The following is a 19,498-nucleotide window of genomic DNA, read 5'->3' as shown; positions in this document are numbered from 1 at the left end:
CATAAGTTAAGGGCTTATTTATCAACAAAAAATTAAGATAAGAGCTTGAAATTCAAAATATATTTACTTTAATATTAAAATAAATGGCTTTTATGAGTAAAAACCATAAGTTAAGGGCTTATTTAACTATAAAAATAAGTTAAGGGCATGTTTAAAAATAATATAGTGAGTTGAAGAGAATAAAAATAAAAATAAATAAGGAGGGCTTACAAGACAATTAATCATATTTAAAATTTGATGCCGCCACACACTCTTTCTCCCCTTTTTTTTTAGCAGCCACTCTAAATGTAAAAATTACATAACAAATCTCTAAATACTTTAGATCATTATATTTTAATTCGATATCCCCAATTTGACAAGTGGTTATGAGCATATTTCACCTTTTCTTTTATTTTAATCTACTGTGTTATATTATAGGACAAAACAAGCCACCCACCGTTGTCTGATTCTCCATTGTAATAATGCCATGTTGATGTAATCTCTCAACCTTGGAAGAGATGCTGTACGTTACTTTTTCTGTTTTTTGAGAATTGGACGTTACTAATTTAAACACTCAAATTTGTTTTTACTTCAAATTCAGATAATAACAAAAATGGTAAGCAGCTAATAATCTCCACTTAATAGTAAAAATTTAGTATCTATTCCAAATAATTTCATATCCCACCTCCAATTATAGAAAAACAAGATGGTGGTGTTAATCCTTTTACTAATGGGGCCATCTCCATTTCACAATACTAGCCTTATATTTTGATAAACCTTCCTAATCAGTAGAGCAGAAAAGTCTCACCTACCACCTACGGGGGGCAATAATGGGAAAGCACTGCAGCAGCCAATTTTCTATAAATTGAAGAGGCCATAAACGCTGTTAAATGCAGTGAGCAATTTGGATACAGCAGTCAGCCAAGGACTACAACAATGGTGGTGAAGGTGTATGGCCCAGCCTTTGCTTCTCCAAAGCGAGTGATTGCATGTCTTATTGAAAAGGAGATTGAATTCGAGACTGTCCCTGTTGATTTGCTTAAAGGAGAGCACAAAGACCCTGAATTTCTCAAGCTCCAGGTCACCTTCTTAAGCTTCCCCCCCCCCCGCTTTTTTTTTTTGGTTAAGAAATTCCAGTTCTCAGTGAAAATTAATGTTAAACAATCAATCATCTCAATCTCTTCTTTGCAGCCTTTTGGAACAGTTCCTGTCACTCAAGATGGAGATTATGTTTTATATGGTAAGTTATCTCCTGTTTTTCTTACATGTAGATTCAGATGCTATCTTCTCCCCCAAATTTTTTAGGGTCTTTGAGAATATATAAGATTAAAAAAAAGGGGCACTAAAAATTTATTCTGAGTCTAATAAATCGTTGAAAGCTGAGTGTTCGCAATGAATAATCTGCCTCTAAAAATTTGTGTGGTTTATTGATTGATTTTTTTCTCTACTAAAAAACTAAATAATTTAGTTGTGTTAATAAAAATTGACTAATAGGTGGTACGTCACGTGCATCATAAATAAAAATCAATTTTTAATAATAAAAATAGATAAAATAAAATAATTAATTTATTAAAAAAATTGATTTATCTATTATTTAGTAAAAAGAAAAGGGTAAAATACAATTTTACTTACTATAGTGAATGACTGGTTGTCTGGTTCCAGTGTTTCATATTATAATGCAAGTCATAGTCCTTTTCCTAGAAAACAAAGACAGTAGTGGTCCCGGAGAATTCCATATTTTCTAATATATAGAATACGATTGATAAATGCACCTAGAAAGACTTTAATTTCTGAGTGCTCACTCTTTAGCAAAGAAAGATGACATTCTAAACCACTTTCTTAAAAACTAATCTTTCTTACTTTAATATTTATATTAATTAAACAGCACCAAATGATGATTTTTACAATTTGGGTTTTTGCAGAATCCCGTGCAATCATAAGATACTATGCAGAAAAATACAAATCACAAGGGACTGATCTACTGGGAAAGACAGTAGAGGAAAGGGGTCAAGTGGAAAATTGGCTAGAGGTTGAGGCACACAATTTCAACCCACCAATTTACGCCTTGACCCTACATTTGATGTTTGCTTCCAAGATGGGGTTCCCTCCTGATGAAAATTTGATCAAGGAAAGCGAGGAAAAGCTAGGCAAAGTTCTGGATATTTATGAGGAGAGGCTGTCAAAGAACAAGTACTTGGCCGGTGATTTCTTCAGCCTTGCTGATCTGAGCCACCTACCATTTACTCAGTACTTGGTGGGTCAAATGGGAAGGGAATACATGATAACCAGCAGGAAGCATGTGAGTGCTTGGTGGGATGATATTAGTAGCAGACCGTCCTGGCAGAAGGTTCTCCAGCTCTATGCTCCTCCTTTCTAAGAATTGAAAATGATGCAATCTGGGGATGGGATCTTTGCAATGATGTCTGCTTTGTGGTTTAGCAGTTTGGTTTGGTTTGGGGTCTGGTCTTTGTTTGAAGAGGCCAACTAGTTATCCTATGTTAGTTATAGTTCAATAAAATGTTGATACGGGTAGGGGGCCGGGTTACAGTTATCCTTGTGTTTGCCTATGTTTGATGTTATGAATAAAGATGAAAAAATCATGGAGATATCAAAGAGAATCAAGTGCTCAATTGGATGTGCTTCAAAGGCAATTTTTTTCTTTTATTTTCTATGGTTTTATTACTTATTGATTTTCTTTTTGTTGGTTTAAATTTTTGAAATAATTGTCCAAAAGGTTTTGGTAGTGTTGGCATTGGAATTAATAAAAGTTGAGCTTAATAATAATGTGATTAGTATAATTTGAACCCAAATCACATTTGGAGGCAATTTACCAAAAAAAGCCCTTTTTTCAAAATTTACAGAAATAGGCCGATTTTTTGATTATTTACCGGAATGGTCCATTTTCTGGGAAATCGCGCCACGTCAGCGCGATGTCAGGGTACATGGCAGGACATCGCGTCCACGTCAGCGCGACCTGCTGACGTGGAAGGAAATCGCGTCGCGCCCTCAAGGACGCGATTTCCTTCCACGTCAGCAGGTCGCGCTGACGTGGACGCGATGTCCTGCCACGTAGCGTGTTCCTGGGGACGCGATTTTGACGTATTTTTCACGTTTGGTTTTTTTGGCTTTTAGGGTTTAGGGTTCAAGCTTTTTAGGGTATTTAGGTTCCGAAATAAATTATATCGAGTTGACGTTTCTGGTCAAATAGTATAAAATCGCTTCTACCAGGATGCTATTTGAGAAGAAATTGTGAAATCGCGCTCTCGTGGACGCGTTTTTGCTATAGTAGGTCATGTAAGAAATAATTTTTTTTCTGACGTTGCAGAGCAAATAGTATAAAATTGTTTCTACAAGGATGCTATTTGAGAAGAAATTGTGAAATCCCGCCCTCGTGGACGCGATTTTGCTACAGTAGGTCATGTAAGAAATAATTTTTTTGTTGACGTTTCTGAGCAAATAGTATAAAATCGCTTCTACCAGGATGCTATTTGAGAAGAAATTGTGAAATCGCGCCCTCGTGGACGCGATTTTGCTACAGTAGCAAGTTTGGACTGAGGTTATATATTAGGCAGAAAATGTTCTTAGAATGCATAAGTCATAGCAGAAACAATTTAGAGAGGCTAAGAAAGTTAGAGTTTCAAAATGAGTGAACGTATGAGTGCTGTTATTTACTTCGATTGTGAGGTTTGCCACACCAAGAATGGTGTTGTTTTTTTGTCAGAGAATACGATGCGACTGTCATTTAACCAGAACATAGATTTGACAGAACTTCGTAAAAGAATTAGGCGTAAAATCTTCGGAACGACGCCAATGAAATTCTGTCAATCACGTATCGGTTTTGTTCTTGTGTTGATCCGGTGACATATGACTCGTTCGACATAAAATGTGCTTGTAGCTTGGAGGCAATGGTGCAGACTCATCTTGCTAGTGGAGCAACTTATATTGAGTTATATGTACAATTTACGTCGCCAACTGATGTACTTCGTCCGATGTTCGAGATGTTTACACGACCCCTGGCCGACACTCGGTTAGCGGGTTACAAAATACGGAACAGCCCATGTTCGGTAGCGGTGTCGAATGAACATCTCCCGCAAGACACTCTGTCGGTGGATGGGACATGTACGTCGGTGGCTCGACGTTTGATGCTGAAAATACGTACTGGGGAACTGCGTCAAGTTCTAGTGGATGGCAATCTACATCCAATTGGGGACGTTATCAAATGTCCAGAAGAAGGGATGACGTACTACCTACGACGTCAACCGGTGAGGGGACGTCGTACGCTGCAGATGATTGTGGGTTAGAAGATGACTCCGATGTGGATCCACCTCGAGAGCCCGGGCCGGATGTTGCAGAAGTGGGATTATTTTCTGAACTGGAGCCTATTTCAATAGAAGGTGAAGATGCTGAAAGGAGTTCAAATGATGAAGAAAATCTACGATTCAGAGCATACTCACCTCCAGCCCACATACATAATGTCGATCTGACAACAGATGATGCGTTAGAGTTTCCAGATCTACCACACCGGTTGCGCGATCGTACAAGTTCGAAGGTAGATTTTGGTGAACTTGAAGTTGGTAATCAGTTTACCAACAAGGATAGTTTTATTGGTGCTTTGAAATAGCATAGCATCAAAAACGGCGTTAATTACCACATCCTTAAATCAAAATCTGATAAGTTTGAGGCGAAGTGTGCGGTGCAAGACGGCACATGTTCATGGAAAATCGTCGCCTCGTTAAGGAAAATGACAGGGTTGTGGGAGATAAATAAGTACAAAGGTCCACATACATGTGCTGCAGGTACATGATTGAATGTATCTGAATAATAATTTTATTTTGCAATGTTGCATTATTTAATGTACTCCCTCTGTAGGTGTTTCACAAGATCATCCCAAAATGGATTCAGCTATGTTAGCCAGCTTGATAATGCCCACGATAAAAACAGATCCCAGGACTTCAGTGCCGGTGATAATTGCCAATATCCATAGCCAAATGGATATTGCCTAAGACATGTTGCTTCGAACTACTACAGGCAATATCCATCCAAGAGCGAACGACGACAAGTGACCAACATGGGTATTTAGTTTATAACTGTATTATTTCGTTTGCCAAATTGAATTAGTTTTATTGGTAGAAGTGGTATAAAATATTCACTATTATCTTATATTGGTAGGGTATGAAATAAATAAAGATCGTTTTCAAGAGATGTCGGCAATTTTACGATCCGAAAACGGAGAAGGGGCGGACTACCTTTGTAACATACGTTTCGAACAGTGGACACAAACATACGATGGAGGCCTCCGATATGGCCTTATGACGTCGAACCTGGCTGAATGCATAAATTATATTCTTAAAAGAATGCGCCATCTACTGATAACATCGGTTGTGCGAGAGATATATTTTCGTTTGGCGACACTAATTCCAAAGCGAGCAGCAACTTATGCTGGCCAAATGCAGGGTGGCCATGTATGGTGCAGTAAGGTAGTTCAGGAAATTAACAAGGCGAAGGCAAGGGCAAACATCATGCACACAGTGTGTCACGATCGAGACAATTTATGGTTTCGCGTGACAGAGTTTGACAGACCGCACCAAGGTGTTGTTGGCGGGCAGTATCGTATACACTTGCGAAACAGGACTTGTGACTGTGGGAAATTTGATGCACTTCGTTATCCATGTGCTCATGTTATTGCAACTTGTCAGAAACTCCGTCTGGATCCGATGAGTTATGTAGACGAAGTGTACAAACTAGAAAACATGTACAACATATGGAGACACGTTTTCCCACCGGTCCCAGATGAACGTAAGTGGCCGCCCGTATCTCTTGCTCCTTTTAAGCTGTTACCGGATAGAGAATTGCGTCGCAAACCAAAGGGTCGACCTTGCTCCACTAGAATACGGAACAATATGGATATCCGAGAAACATCTAGTCAACAGAAGTGCGGATGGTGTAGGAACCCAGGCCATACAAGTCGATCATGCCCTAATCGCAATAGTTGAATGTAATTTTAGAAAAATATATATTTTCTTCAATTATTAATTGATAATTGTATTAATTGTTAGTAAAATTAAAAAATTAGTTTAATTTCTTAATTGTTAGTACCAGTCAAAACATTTTACCAAATCTAATATTATGTAAAATTATGTAAAATTATTAAGCCAAAAAAATTGTGTTAATGGTTACTAAAATTTATCAAATAAACTAAAATTATTAAGTTCAAAAATTGTGTTAATGGTTAGTAAAATTTATCAAATAAACTAAAATTATTAAGTCCAAAAAGTGTGTTAATGGTTAGTAAAATTTATCAAATAAACTAAAATTATTAAGCCAAAAAATGTGTTAATGGTTAGTAAAATTTATCAAATTAAGTTAGGTTAGGGTTAGCGTTTTTAATTAAGTTAGGTTACGGTTAGGTTAGGGTTTTCAATTAAATTAGGGTTAGGGTTAGGGTTTTTAATTAATTTAGGTTAAGGTTAGGGTTTTTAATTAAGTTAGGTTAGGGTTAGGGTTTTTAATTAAGTTAAGTTACGGTTAGGTTAGGGTTTTTAATTAAATTAGGGTTTTTATTTTATTATATCAAATAATATCAAAATTTTCTTCAAAAATTTCTATGCGTATTACATCAAATAAACTTCTATTTTATTACATCAAATAATAAATTTACATACGGTAATCAATGTCTATGCCCGGGGGATTCGGTTCCACATGGCGGTCGTCGATGGTTGCGCGCTGGATTCTTCCTTCCTCTAGCTTCCGGTGGCAGTTGTTCTTCCTCCGGTTGTGATTGTGGTTCTTCCGGTTCGGCATCTGGTTGTCGGACTTGGGACGATGATCCACCTTCAAAGAATAGTGTATGTGGAGGTGTTTGCATCATGAACGGCGACGGTGTTTGAAAGCCATACGTTGATGGCGATTGGTAAAAAGGAGAGCTCCCCGATGGCCCCCCTTGCGATCCCTCCTGCACCGCTAGCCTAGATATCGACGATCCGCTCGGCATAACAGGAAATGGAGCTGAACCGGGCATTTGGCTCCAACCTGCCATAGTATTCGGAAAAGGATACATGTAAGGGTTAGGGTACATATAAGGGCTAGGAAACACACCTGGCATCATAGGGAAAGACGGTTGCGTGGGTATCATCTGTTGAATTGCTGCGTCAGGTGACTGCGTCGGTGCTCTCGTTGGGGCCAGTGATTACATGCCCGCTGATGATGAGCCGGGTGACTATCTGGGCCTCGTTGAGGGGCTGCCTTTGAGGTCTTCTCGTCTTGGATTTAGAGGCCCGCGCCTTTCCCTTCTAAGACGTAATTGCCGTTGCCTCTCCTCTGGCCTAAGTAAATACGGCTTACCATGAATCCTAAACCATGGCATGTATTCTGGAACACACGCTAACTTCAGAACGATGATTTCTTCCCGAGTAGGTAGATATTCATACCGATTTTCCTACATTTCTGTGTACTCGGACCAGTATCTAGGCCAATCCGTACCCAATAGCCGAAGGTCGATTTTGTGGTGCTCGTCAAACTCCTTAGGGTTCGCAGGAATCGGTTGTCTACATCCAAACTGTCGTAGCACTCTGTCTGTCTAGTGGGGCTTCACGGTTGCATAGTTGATCAACACCACTTTCACGTGGCAAGCGTTCGGATTTTGTAAAAACTCTTCCGGGATTACTGCCCGAATTGCCGGATCCTCGTATGGTGTCCATTGAAACTATATGAACATGATAGAAATATGAGTTATATACATAATACTAAATACTAAATACTAAATATCAATCGACTAGCGAATGTATGGAAATATCCATTTGCAATAATACTTACTTTTGCTTCTGACCGTTGGTCCAATAGAAGCCGTATATCTTCAAGTTCATACGGTAATCCACGATAACTTACCGGATGGTTCCACCTAATTAAATAAGTTTTTAGCATACTTTTATTCTTACAAAATCTACATAATAATTCTAAAATGTAATATAAAATTTACCTCGTTATGAGTGGGAATGTATATGGGTGGTTCACTCGAGGACGTAGAAATGGAAAGCGAAACTGTGCCCGTGATTGTAGTAGTGACAGGCAACCTCCGATGTTTGCTCTCCTCGGTCGCGTCACCCCGCACTTCTCCCGATATAATGTTGCCAAGACGACAGACCCCCAACTAAATTTACCGGCTCTCCAAAATCAACGAGTAAAAGTAGCCACCTTAGATGGACACGGTTCCGTGACGTGTCCGGCATCAGATAACCTCCTATTATTTGAAGAATGTATGATCGAGCATATCAGATTCTTTGGATTTCGGTTGAATTTGCATTCGGATCGGGGAAGGTTGCACGTAACCAGCCAATCTCGACCTTACCTTCATCCATTTTTTTCGGAATAGCGCCCAAAAGCTCGTAGCACACCGCCTCCCAATTGCTAGATTGGGCAGACCCGGTGACTGGGTGCCCGTCCATCGGCAATCTCAACTGCATGCTGACATCTTCTAGAGTGATAGTGCACTCTCCACATGGAAGATGAAATGTGCGCGTCTCGGGTCTCCACCTCTCGATCAACGCACTAATCAGTTTCGGGTCCAACTTGCATCCCCGGCCTACCGTCGCCACGTGCCAAAAACCCGCTTCCCGCAGGTAGTTCTCTACTAACGGTGATGGAGGAGCATGCATATTCCGAATATGGCATTCCAATACCCGATCTTCAGACTTTTATAACAAATAATAAATTAATAATTATCTAAAAATACATAAATAAAAAATCTTAAATAATAATTACAAATTAAATTTAATACTTACCATTTTCATTTGCTCCACCGATATGTGATTCCTATCAAAACGAATCAATGATCCGGCCATTTATGAAAATATAAAAAAAAATTAAAATTATTTTAAATAAATATAAAAAATTTATAATTATTTTAAAAAATGGATTTGAGAGAATTTTCGAAGGAAATAGAGAATAAATTGAAACTAAATATGGGTTTCAGAGAATTTTGGAAGGAAATTGAGAGAATTTTGGAATGAAATTGAGAGGATTAGAGAGGAAATATTAGATAGGATTTGTTTGTGAAAAAAATAAAGGGGTGGGGGGTATTTATATTTTTTTTTGACCGTTGGGGTGGGGGCAATGGTCAAATTTTTGACCGTTGGGGTACTGTTCACGCGCGGAGGACATCGCGTCCACGTCAGCGCGATATACTGACGTGGACTCGATGTCCTGCCATGTACCCTGACATAGCACTGACGTGGCGCGATTTCCCGAAAAATGGACCATTCCAGTAAATAATAAAAAAATCGGCCCATTTTGGTAAATTTTGAAAAAAAAAGGGCTTTTTCTGGTAAATTGCCCCACATTTGGGATGATAAATACTTTATCCATCAAGTTACAGGGTTCAAGTTAATTATAGTGTTTTTTATTGTTAATAATTTATACAAAATTTATGATTATAAGTGGTGTAAAAAAGGTAAATTATTTACTATGATATCAAACAAGTGAAGTGGCTTAAAAAAAATTGGAAATTTAATTTTCGAAAGTCAGGATCCTACCATTTATTTCCTCTTTAGCGAATTTGCTGCTCTTTGAGCTTAGCCTTATCTAATTTTTGTAAACATATCACTTTCTTTTACTGTAAGAATGAGGTAGAAGCTTATTAATTATATTCATTCAATTTGCATGGAAAGATATGTATTAAAATTTAATAATAATTTACTTTAGAAAATAAATAACAATTTATTTTTAAACTTAATAATAATAATATGGAGTGTTTAGAGAAGTGCCATAACAATGGCCACTACAATCTGGCATAACTCATTCCCATAACTTGCCATGTTTGCAAATTGGTAAATCTTGTAAACAAATATCTTTGAGGTATGCTCTTTGTTGATATTTTGTACCCATGTTTGAAGAGCAAAACTAATCTATTTTGAAGATTGATTTGGGTTTGATCAAGTAAATCGAATTTCTGTTTTAAAGAGATTGGATAACTTGAATATTTGAAAACTTATGTTAAACTTATTGAAAATAATTTCCATACTCATTATCATGCTTTATTTACTTTATTTATGAGAAGATTGATTGTAATTGATTTAGTATATTATGGCAAATCAAAAGTAATTTAAATACTTGAGATTTGTATAGCTTTTGTAAAGAGTGATTTAGCACTTATTCCTCCTTCCTGAGTAACTTGATTTCAGCCTAAGTTTCAAACTTAGAAAAACAAGATTCTAACTACAAAATTGGGGATAAATCTCAAAATTATACATGAAATTGAATTTAATATGCAATTGTATATATGAATTTTAATTTCGTGCAATTATACACGTGAAACTCTAATTATGTTCAAATCTAAACTTGAAGTTTTAATTTTGATTTAATCATACACATTTAAATAAATAAATACATCAATTTACTTTTTGCATTGGATAAATATAATTATTTATGTATGCAACATATAAAATAAAATGATGTTATATCGATAATTGTGTTAATAATTTATAAGAATTGGACCAAATCAAAATTTTATGTATATAATTACACAAAATCAAAGTTCATACATACATACAATTGCATATTAAAATATTATTCATGTATAGTTTTGAGATTTATTTCTACAAAATTGAAGTTATTGATTTGGTGAAAGTTAGAATTTGTAGTCACTTGTATGGAATGTCGAACCGGATAAACATATAAGTATGCTAATGTTTTGTTATTTAGCAATCTATAAAGCAGTTGGTAATTCACACTGCTTCTAACACTACTGAAATTTCTTGCAAGTTTTTATCTTTACAATCTGATTCAATTAGGGTTGAGCTAATATTATATTTTTTTTTGTTTGAGATAAATTTTTTTTGACGAATATAAACTAAAAATAAGTATATATATAAACAAATAATCACACATTTATTAAATATGCATATTAAATTAGTATTCAAAATTTTTTGATGGTTTCCTATTGAGTCTTAGCTCGATTAATATGAGTATTATTGTCAATATAAGAGGACGTGTGTTTAAATGTGTTGAAACATATTATCTTCTTATTTATACATTGAGGAGGGTGTTGAAAATTATAGATTGCAAATTAATTATTCATGAGCACTTTTTAAATTAAAGTGATGATTCATCATCTTACAAATTTAATTATTCATCAGCACTATTCAAATTAAAAGTGATGATTTATTATCCAATGAATACATTTCCATGGGACATGTTTCTCCCAAGATGTATATCCAATATGAAGGGTTATGGCTCTTCAAAATTGTATTCATTGAGTGCATATAAATAGAGACATTATGGTGCCCACAAATTACACAATTACAATCAATCCTATTTGCAGAAGCTAGAGTAAGAGTTAGAGAATTCCTCGATCTTGCTAATCAAAGGAAATTCAAAACTTCGTTGTATCCCGAAAGGACCTTTGTCTTGACCTTCTAGCAACTTTGTGTGGGGGCAAATAGTTCTCTTTGGAAATCGTCATCCACGCCTCGAAGTTTACTATTTATTTCCATATAAGTCTCTGATTCTATCGTTTCCACTCAAATATCCAACAATAAAAGAGAACTATGTTGGAGATGGCGACGGGGGCTACTACTACATTCAAAATGATGAACAAAGAGTTTGTGAAACTTGATCGATTTGATGGTTCAAACTTTAATCCCTTGAAAGACAATATGTTGTTCCTTCTTACTGTCTTAAATGTGGCGTACGTTCTGGATCTAAACCTACAACCCCGTGGAGGATCTCGCTACCAATGCAAACTCCGAGGAATTGCGAAAGTGGTTGAACTCAATAAGAAGTGCGAAGAAGACAATTTCACATGTCGAGGACACATCCTCAACCCCTTGTCTGATCGATTTTATGATCTTTACATGTCGATGCAATCCCCAGTAGAAATATGGAAAGCTCCTGAAGAGAAATACAACACTGAGAAACAAGGTACTAATAAATTTTTAATGATGAAGTATTTTGAATTCAAAATGCTCGATAGTATCCCGATCATGGATCAAGTCCATGAATTATAAGTCCTTGTAAGCAGGCTTCGTGGTTGAAAGTTGTTATTCTAGAATTGTTACAAGTCGGGGTTATCATCTCGAAGTTGCCTTCGTATTGGAATAATTATCGGAAGAAACTTCTGCATATGACAGAGGACTTCATTGTAGAGAAAATACTTAAGTATTTACGTATTGAAGAAGAAACTCGGAAGCCTGATATGCTGTATCCTTCCCAAAGTTCTAAAGTGAACCATGTGAACGAGTCCAAGAACTCTCAAAATGGTAAGCGAAAGGCCACATCCGAGACCAAGGACGTGCAAGACAAGAAGAAAAAATCTCACAATTGTTATAATTGTAATAAGAAAGGACACTATATTAAGGATTACAGACTTCTCAAAAAGAAGCATGACTGATAAGTCCTGTAATTGATGGCTCAACTTTGGAGCTACTGCCCATGTGTGTAATGATTGACAATAATTCTAGAGTTATGCATTAGTAGCAAATCGTGAAGTGCTTATGGGTAACTATCAATCGATTAAGGTGCTCAATTAAGGGACAGTGGAACTCAACTTCACAACTGGGAAGAAATTGACTTTGACCAATATGTTACATGTTCCCGATGTGAGAAAGAATTTAGTGCCCGCGATTATTCTCTGTAACAAGAGTTTCAAGATTATCTTGGAATTCGATAAGTTTGTCTTACTTAATGGTGACATATATGTAAGAAAATGATATTGTAACGAGGGTATGTTCAAGTTGAGCATTTATATGAATAAAATTAATTCTTCTGCTTATATTGTTAAATCTTATCCGTTGTGTCATACGCGTTTAGCACATTTTAATTTTAAAACTTTACAATATATACAAAAGAATGATTATATAAGTCTAAGTAATGATAAGTTTGTGGGAAAATGTAAAATTTGTATTCAATCAAAAAAGACCAAGAAGCCGTTTCCTACTAAGTGTGAAAGGAAATCACAAGTGTTAGATTTAATTCATTCGGATGTTTGTGAATTAAATGGATTAGACTTAATTCATTCGGATGTTTGTGAATTAAATGGAACACTAACAAGAGGTGAAAAACGATATTTTATCACTTTTATATACGACTTCTCTAGATTTACTTATGTGTATCTCATAAGAAGTAAAGACAAGGCTTTTGATATGTTTAAATGTTTTAAAATTAAGGTTGAAAATTTGTTTAGTAAGAAAGTCAAAGTGTTTCATAGTGATAGAGGTGGTGAATATTTTTCAAATGAATTTAATATATTTTGTGAGGAACAATGTGTGGTACATGAATGTTTCGTGCCTTATACTCCGCAACAAAATGGTTTGGTGGAAAGAAAGAACCGTACTTTAGTAGATATGGTTAACTCCATGTTGTTAAATATTAAACTTTCATAAAATCTATAGGGTGAAGCATTATTGATTGCGTATTATATTCTTAATAGAATACCATCAAGAAAATTAAAAGTATCTCCATATCAGTTATGGGAGGGTCGGATGCCAAAATTAGATTATTTCAAAGTGCGGGGGTGTTTGGCTTACTATAGAGTTCCTGACCAACGAAGAACAAAGTTAGGTCCTAGAGCCATCAATTGTGTATTCGTCGGATATGCCTTACACTCTAAGGCTTATTGTGTTCTTGACTTAGTGTCAAATATGAAAATTGAAACAAGAGACGTTGTATTCATTGAAATGAAGGTTTTTAATAATCTAACAGATTCGGAAAAAGAATATCAGCCAATGATCTCAAGTGATCAAACCAAAAGAAGTCTTTGTGATGATAAGGATACAGAGCCAAGGAAAAGTTAAAGAACGAGAAAAGTAAAGGACTTTGGTCCTGATTTCATTTCCTCAAAAAATCTCTAGCATTTCTTGTTGAAGGAAATAGAGAATCCGTAATTAGGAAGATCCCCGTAATGTTTAATGTGGATGATGATCCCCTCTCCTATGGGGAAGTTATGACTTTTAGGGATGCAACATTTTGGAAAGAGGCAATCAATGATGAAATAGATTCAATATTATTCAACAATACTTGGATTCTAGTTGATCTTCCTCAAGGATCGAAGCCTATCAGGTGTAAATGGGTGTTTAAAAGGAAGAATACTCCAACAGGGGGTTCTCCAACCTTTAATGCCAGGTTGGTGGCTAAAGGATTTAGGCAAACAGAAGGCCTAGATTATTTTGACACTTATGCACCAGTGGTTAGGATGACATCTATTCGAATTCTTATAGCACTTGCATCTATCCATATGTTACATGTACATCAAATGGATGTTAAGACAACTTTTTTGAATGGTGATCTTGAAGAAGAAGTCTACATGGAGCAACCAGAAGGTTTTATGCTTCTTGCGAATGAACATAAGGTGTGTAAGTTGATCAATTCATTATATGGTTTAAAACAAATGCCTAAATAGTGGCATGAGAAATTTGAATCGGTTATCTTGTCATATGGTTTTTTACATAATGGTGCGGATAAATGTATTTACACTAAATTCGTCGATAGGTATGGTGTAATTATTTGTTTCTATGTAGACGATTTGTTGATTTTTGGTACAAACATGGAAGGTGTTTGTGAGACCAAAAAGTATCTAGCCTCGAAATTTAAAATAAAGGATCTCAATGAGGTAGATACAATTCTAGGTATGAAGGTGAAAAAGTATGAAAAGGGCTTTACACTAAGTCAGTCTCTGTAATAGCCCAAATTCAATCGGAATAGTGATTTCGTAACCATAAATCCGATTTAAAGAGAAATTTATTTTAATATTTTTGCAGGAATATTGGTATGATAGGAAAATCGTATGAAAATATCGATAGAAAAATTTTACCGATGTAGTGGTTAGTTAGAAAAAGAAAGTATTGAAGAAATTGGGTAAAAATAAGGTATCGAGACCTCGATCTCGTAAAACCGAGTCAAAAATATTTTTATAAATATTTATGAAGTGTTCGTAATATGGTATTAAAATTTCATTAGAAAATTTTAATGTTTGGGTAGTCAATTAAGTGAAATAGACTAAATTGAAAAATGTGTAAAAGTTACTAGAAGGATTAAATAGCTCAATTGTTAAATGAGGAGGGACATAAATTGAAAATAACCCCAAAAAGAGATATTTTGGGCGGCATAAGCTGAGAAAAATCAGGAGAATTGAAGAATTAAGGGTAAAATTGGAATATTGCAAAATTTACTTTAAAAGTTAGGACTAAAGTGGAATATCTAGAATTCTCTTCATATTTTCTGCACTCTCATCAGCCAAAAACGTCCTAAGGGTTTCTTCAAGCTGGTTTTTCATAATTTTTGCACCAAGTGAGTTAATTATTTCCTTTTTCTTGTAATTTTTGTGTTTCTTAGTCTTTTACAACTAGGTCCTATTACTAAATTCATTAGTTTTTGATTTTATGAATGAATTTGAAAGTTGATATGAATATGTGATGGAAGTTTATGATGAAATAGGATGAAATTGAAGCATTAATTTGTTTATGAGATGATTTTATTAGGTAATTTCAATAGAAATTGATTTATAGGACCTAATTGTGAAAAGGTTTGGAATTAAAGTCTAGTGCTAAAATTCTAATTTCCAAAGATTATAAGGTAGTTTAAAGTGATGGGATAAAGTGTTAATTGAGAAAAATCAGCTCAATTGAGAGGTTAATTGAGCAGGGATGAAATTATCATTTATTGAAAGTTTAGGAAAAAATGGTAATTAACATCATGCACTAAAACAGTTTTGGACAGCAGCAGTAGTCTAACTTTAAAAAATCACAAAAAATTGTAGAGATCGAGTTAGAGAATAAATAAAATATGAAATTAAAGCTTATTGAGTCTAGTTTCTCATAGAGGAAACGGTTTAATCAATGAAATTGTAAATCATGAGATATAATAGATTTTGTGAGACAAGGTCATAATAAATTCGGGTTCCCCTGTTCTGACTTTGGAAAATCATTAAAAATTGTAAAAAATTTATTATGAGTTATAATTTATATGGTTAGAAACCTTAATGAGTCTATTTTCAGAGGAAATAAACGAAAACATCATCCGAATTCCGTACAAAGAGATAATTAATTTTTAGTGAAGAGGGGTCGGAACTGTCAAATAGTGAAACAGGGGAAACTTTAAAGAATAAACTGTACTTATTGGCTAAACCAAAAATTATGAAAATTTTATGGTAAGAAGATATGTGAGTCTAGTTTCAGGAAAAATTAACGGATCTTGATTTGGAGTTCTGTAGCTCAAGATATAAATAATTTAGTGACTGTGACTCAGTGAGACAACTTTGAATGCACTATAAATAATAATGGAGTTATAGAGAATGTTACATACGAACATGAAATGTATTAGATTAATGATTAAACTTATTTATTTAGATCCAGAAAATTCAAATACAAAGCTAGACCGAGGAAAAGAAAAAGTTCGGGATTAGTAGATTTTTGTTTACGAACAAGTATCGAGGTAAGTTCGTGTAACTTGAATTATATTCTTAAATGCTTGAAATGTTTGTTATTGATGAGAATATGAGTTGGATGCTTATTGTATGATAATTGATGAAGTACTGATATTCTTGATGAAAAGAGAAAATAAATCCCGATTGAATGAAAGGAAAAATTCGATGGATCTCTAAAAAGGAATTGACGGTAAAAAGGATCTAGTCCGGACGGGTGATCCTATCCTGATATAGCCCTCTCGAAGAATATGTGGAAAATGGATTTAGCCCGGACGGGTAATCCGAATTAGGGTCTGAATTTAGCCTGTGACTGGTAATTCAGATCCAAGCTCATTAGAGTAATTGTCGTTGCAGGGGATTTAGCCTGGACTGGTAATCCCGACAATACTCTATGAGTTTATATTACAGGGGATTTAGCCTGGACTAGTAATCCCGCTGTAAGGATGAGATTCGCAGGAGTGTGCTCTCTGAAATGGAAATGTGCACACATGAATATGAATTGACGGACCCGAATTTGTACACTAAAGTGTACCTCTGAAAATCCATCGAAATTCCAAGAAATTCAACGGGATAAATATGGAAAAATAACAAGGAAATGGAAATCATGGAATTGATGAGCTCATCAATCATGGTATATATTATTGATACATGGAAATTATTGAACTAACTTGAATGTTGAGTTTGTGCATGATAGGGGAATAATGTGTTGAATGGATGTATGGATGTTTATTGCATTGTATTAAAAATATTAGGTAAGTATAATTCCTGTTACATGAGCTTACTAAGCACAAAGTGCTTACCCTGTTTCTTTTTCCCCTGTTTGTAGAGTTAAGAGCTCGGAGGTCGGATTTGGTCGGAGACACATCACACTATCAACCTCAAGATCTCGGTACATAAAGAAATTTTATTTTGGAAATCAATGGCATGTATAAGCTAGTTAAATAGATGTTAATGTGGAATGAATGTATGGTTAGCCATTGGTATGGTTAACAAATTTTGGTTTTGGTATGTGATGAAATTATCTTATGAATACGATAAATCTATCTTGAAAATATATTGAAATGGATTGGTTGTGTTGGATTGGTATCGGTTTAAAATTTGCAGGGAAGATTAGACATTTATAAAGGGGTTATATTGAGTTTAAAAAAAATTAGTAAAATCTGGTAATGCCTCATACCCTATTTCGGCTACGAATACGGGTAGGGGGTGTTACAGTCTCACCATATCGAGAAAGTATTGGAAAAGTTTTAACACTTGAATATCAAGGATTCAAACACTCCATATGACTCGGTTTTCAAGTTAAGTGAGAATAATGGCAGGGCTATAGCGCAACTTGAGTATGTCAGCTGCAATCGAAAGTCTAATGTATGCAATGCATTGCACTGTACCTGATATCGCATTTGTTGTGCACAAATTGGTGAGATTTACAAATTGTCCTAGTATTGATCATTGGAAAGGCATTTGTAGTATTTTTGGCTATTGTAAGAAAATAAAAAAATTGGGATTATTCTATAGTGATTATCCCGTAGTACGAAAAGGTTACTTGAATGCAAGTTGGATTACAAGTCTATGTGACAATAAGTCCACATCGGGATGGATTTTTACAATTGGAGGTAGAGTCATTAGTTGGGCTTCCAGGAAACAAACTTGCATATCACATTCAACTTTGGAGGCTGAATTTATAGCCTTAACAGCTATTGGCAAGGAAGCGGAATGATTAAAAGATCTCTTGCTAAATATAAAGTTGTGGCCACAACGTAAGTTCCATTTCTGTATATTGTGATAATAAATCTACCATGTTTCAAGCATACAATAAGGTGTACAATGGAAAGTTTAGACATATAAGTTTGAGACATGAGTATAGGAGACAATTGATTAAGGATGGTGTGATAACTGTTACTTATGTTAAGTCAATTGACAATTTAGTGGATTCATTGACAAAAGGTTTGTCAAGGGATTTGGTTAAGAGTACCACCACTAAAATGTGATTAAAATCATTCTAATCATGTCATTGATAATGGAAACCCTACTTTGTTCTAGCCAAAAGTTAGTTTCAAGGTTCAAAAGGTAATAACAAGTTATCGAATGACAACGTACACTAAGAATCAGGATTTAGTGTTTATATTTTAGGAGGATGAATTTTACTCTTAATGGATGGATATTAATTGTCATGAAATCCACCTATTTGCACATGAAGTGGTGCCACTTCAACGAGATTTTCTTTACGGTTTTCTCTTGTACATGTTCATGAAACGGGATGAGCACATGGTCATAACGTGCTAAAGTAAATTAAACTCTTATTCTAATACTTTACGATTATGTGTGAATTTTTTCGATATTGACTTTAAGAGCGACTAGCCACCATTCACTTTGTTGATACTCTTAGAGTTTGCACTAAAGGAAGGTTCAATCTGTGGACACCCTTCTTTATTGATAATCGTTGTGTACTTATTTTTTGAAATTAACAATATAATGGGGGATTGTTGGAAATTATAGATTGCAAATTAATTATTCATGAGCATTATTTAAATTAAAAAGTGATGATTTATCATCTTACAAATTTAATTATTTATAAGCACTATTCAAATTAAAAGTGATGATTTATCATCCAATGGATGCATTTCCATGGAACATGTTTCTCTCAAGAAGTATATCCAATATGAAGGGTTATGACTCTTCAAAATTGTATTCGTTCATTGCAAATAAATAGAGGCATTATGGTGCTCGCAAATTACACAATTACAATCAATCCTATTTTTAAAAACTAGAATAAGAGTTAGGAAATTCCTCAATTTTGCTAATCAAAGGAAATTCAAAACTTCGTTGTATCTAGGGATAACCTTTGTCTTAACCCTCTAGCAACTTTGTCTACTGTTTATTTCCATACAAGTCTTAGTTTTTATTGTCTCCACTCAAATATCTGACAAAGGGGTTATGAGTAATTCTACGTGTAAAAAAGAGTAGATATAAGAAACTATAATAATATTGTTCAAAAAAATTGATGGTTTATAATTTATATTTATATTTTAGAACCTTCCATAGATTTTCTAAATACATCTAAATTTGATATTTATTATTAAAATTAAATAATTAAATCATTTACATTCA

The 19,498-nt window shown here is 34.9% G+C and overlaps 1 protein-coding gene across 1 annotated transcript; it reads left to right on the top strand.

Annotated features, from left to right (window-relative positions):
- Positions 1-437: 437 nt before the first annotated feature.
- Positions 438-2,597, top strand: LOC107912678 (glutathione S-transferase F9). The gene is made up of 3 exons (XM_016840977.2): positions 438-1,059; positions 1,171-1,219; positions 1,902-2,597. Exons 1-3 carry the CDS (start codon positions 916-918, stop codon positions 2,354-2,356), a joined length of 648 nt encoding a protein of 215 aa, XP_016696466.2. The 5' UTR covers positions 438-915; the 3' UTR covers positions 2,357-2,597.
- Positions 2,598-19,498: the final 16,901 nt, after the last annotated feature.

Source organism: Gossypium hirsutum, chromosome D11, assembly GCF_007990345.1.
Source record: "Gossypium hirsutum isolate 1008001.06 chromosome D11, Gossypium_hirsutum_v2.1, whole genome shotgun sequence".
In the NCBI taxonomy this organism is placed as follows: Eukaryota; Viridiplantae; Streptophyta; class Magnoliopsida; order Malvales; family Malvaceae; genus Gossypium; species Gossypium hirsutum.
The sequence above is the reverse complement of the archived record's forward strand: the minus strand, read 5'-3'. Positions and strand labels throughout refer to the sequence as shown.

Coding starts and splice junctions, on each gene's coding strand:
- LOC107912678 (XM_016840977.2), top strand. CDS start 916: ATGGTGGTGAAGGTGTATGGCCCAGCCTTTGCTTCTCCAAAGCGAGTG. Junction 1,060..1,170: donor CTGAATTTCTCAAGCTCCAG/GTCACCTTCTTA, acceptor TCTTCTTTGCAG/CCTTTTGGAACAGTTCCTGT. Junction 1,220..1,901: donor TGGAGATTATGTTTTATATG/GTAAGTTATCTC, acceptor GGGTTTTTGCAG/AATCCCGTGCAATCATAAGA.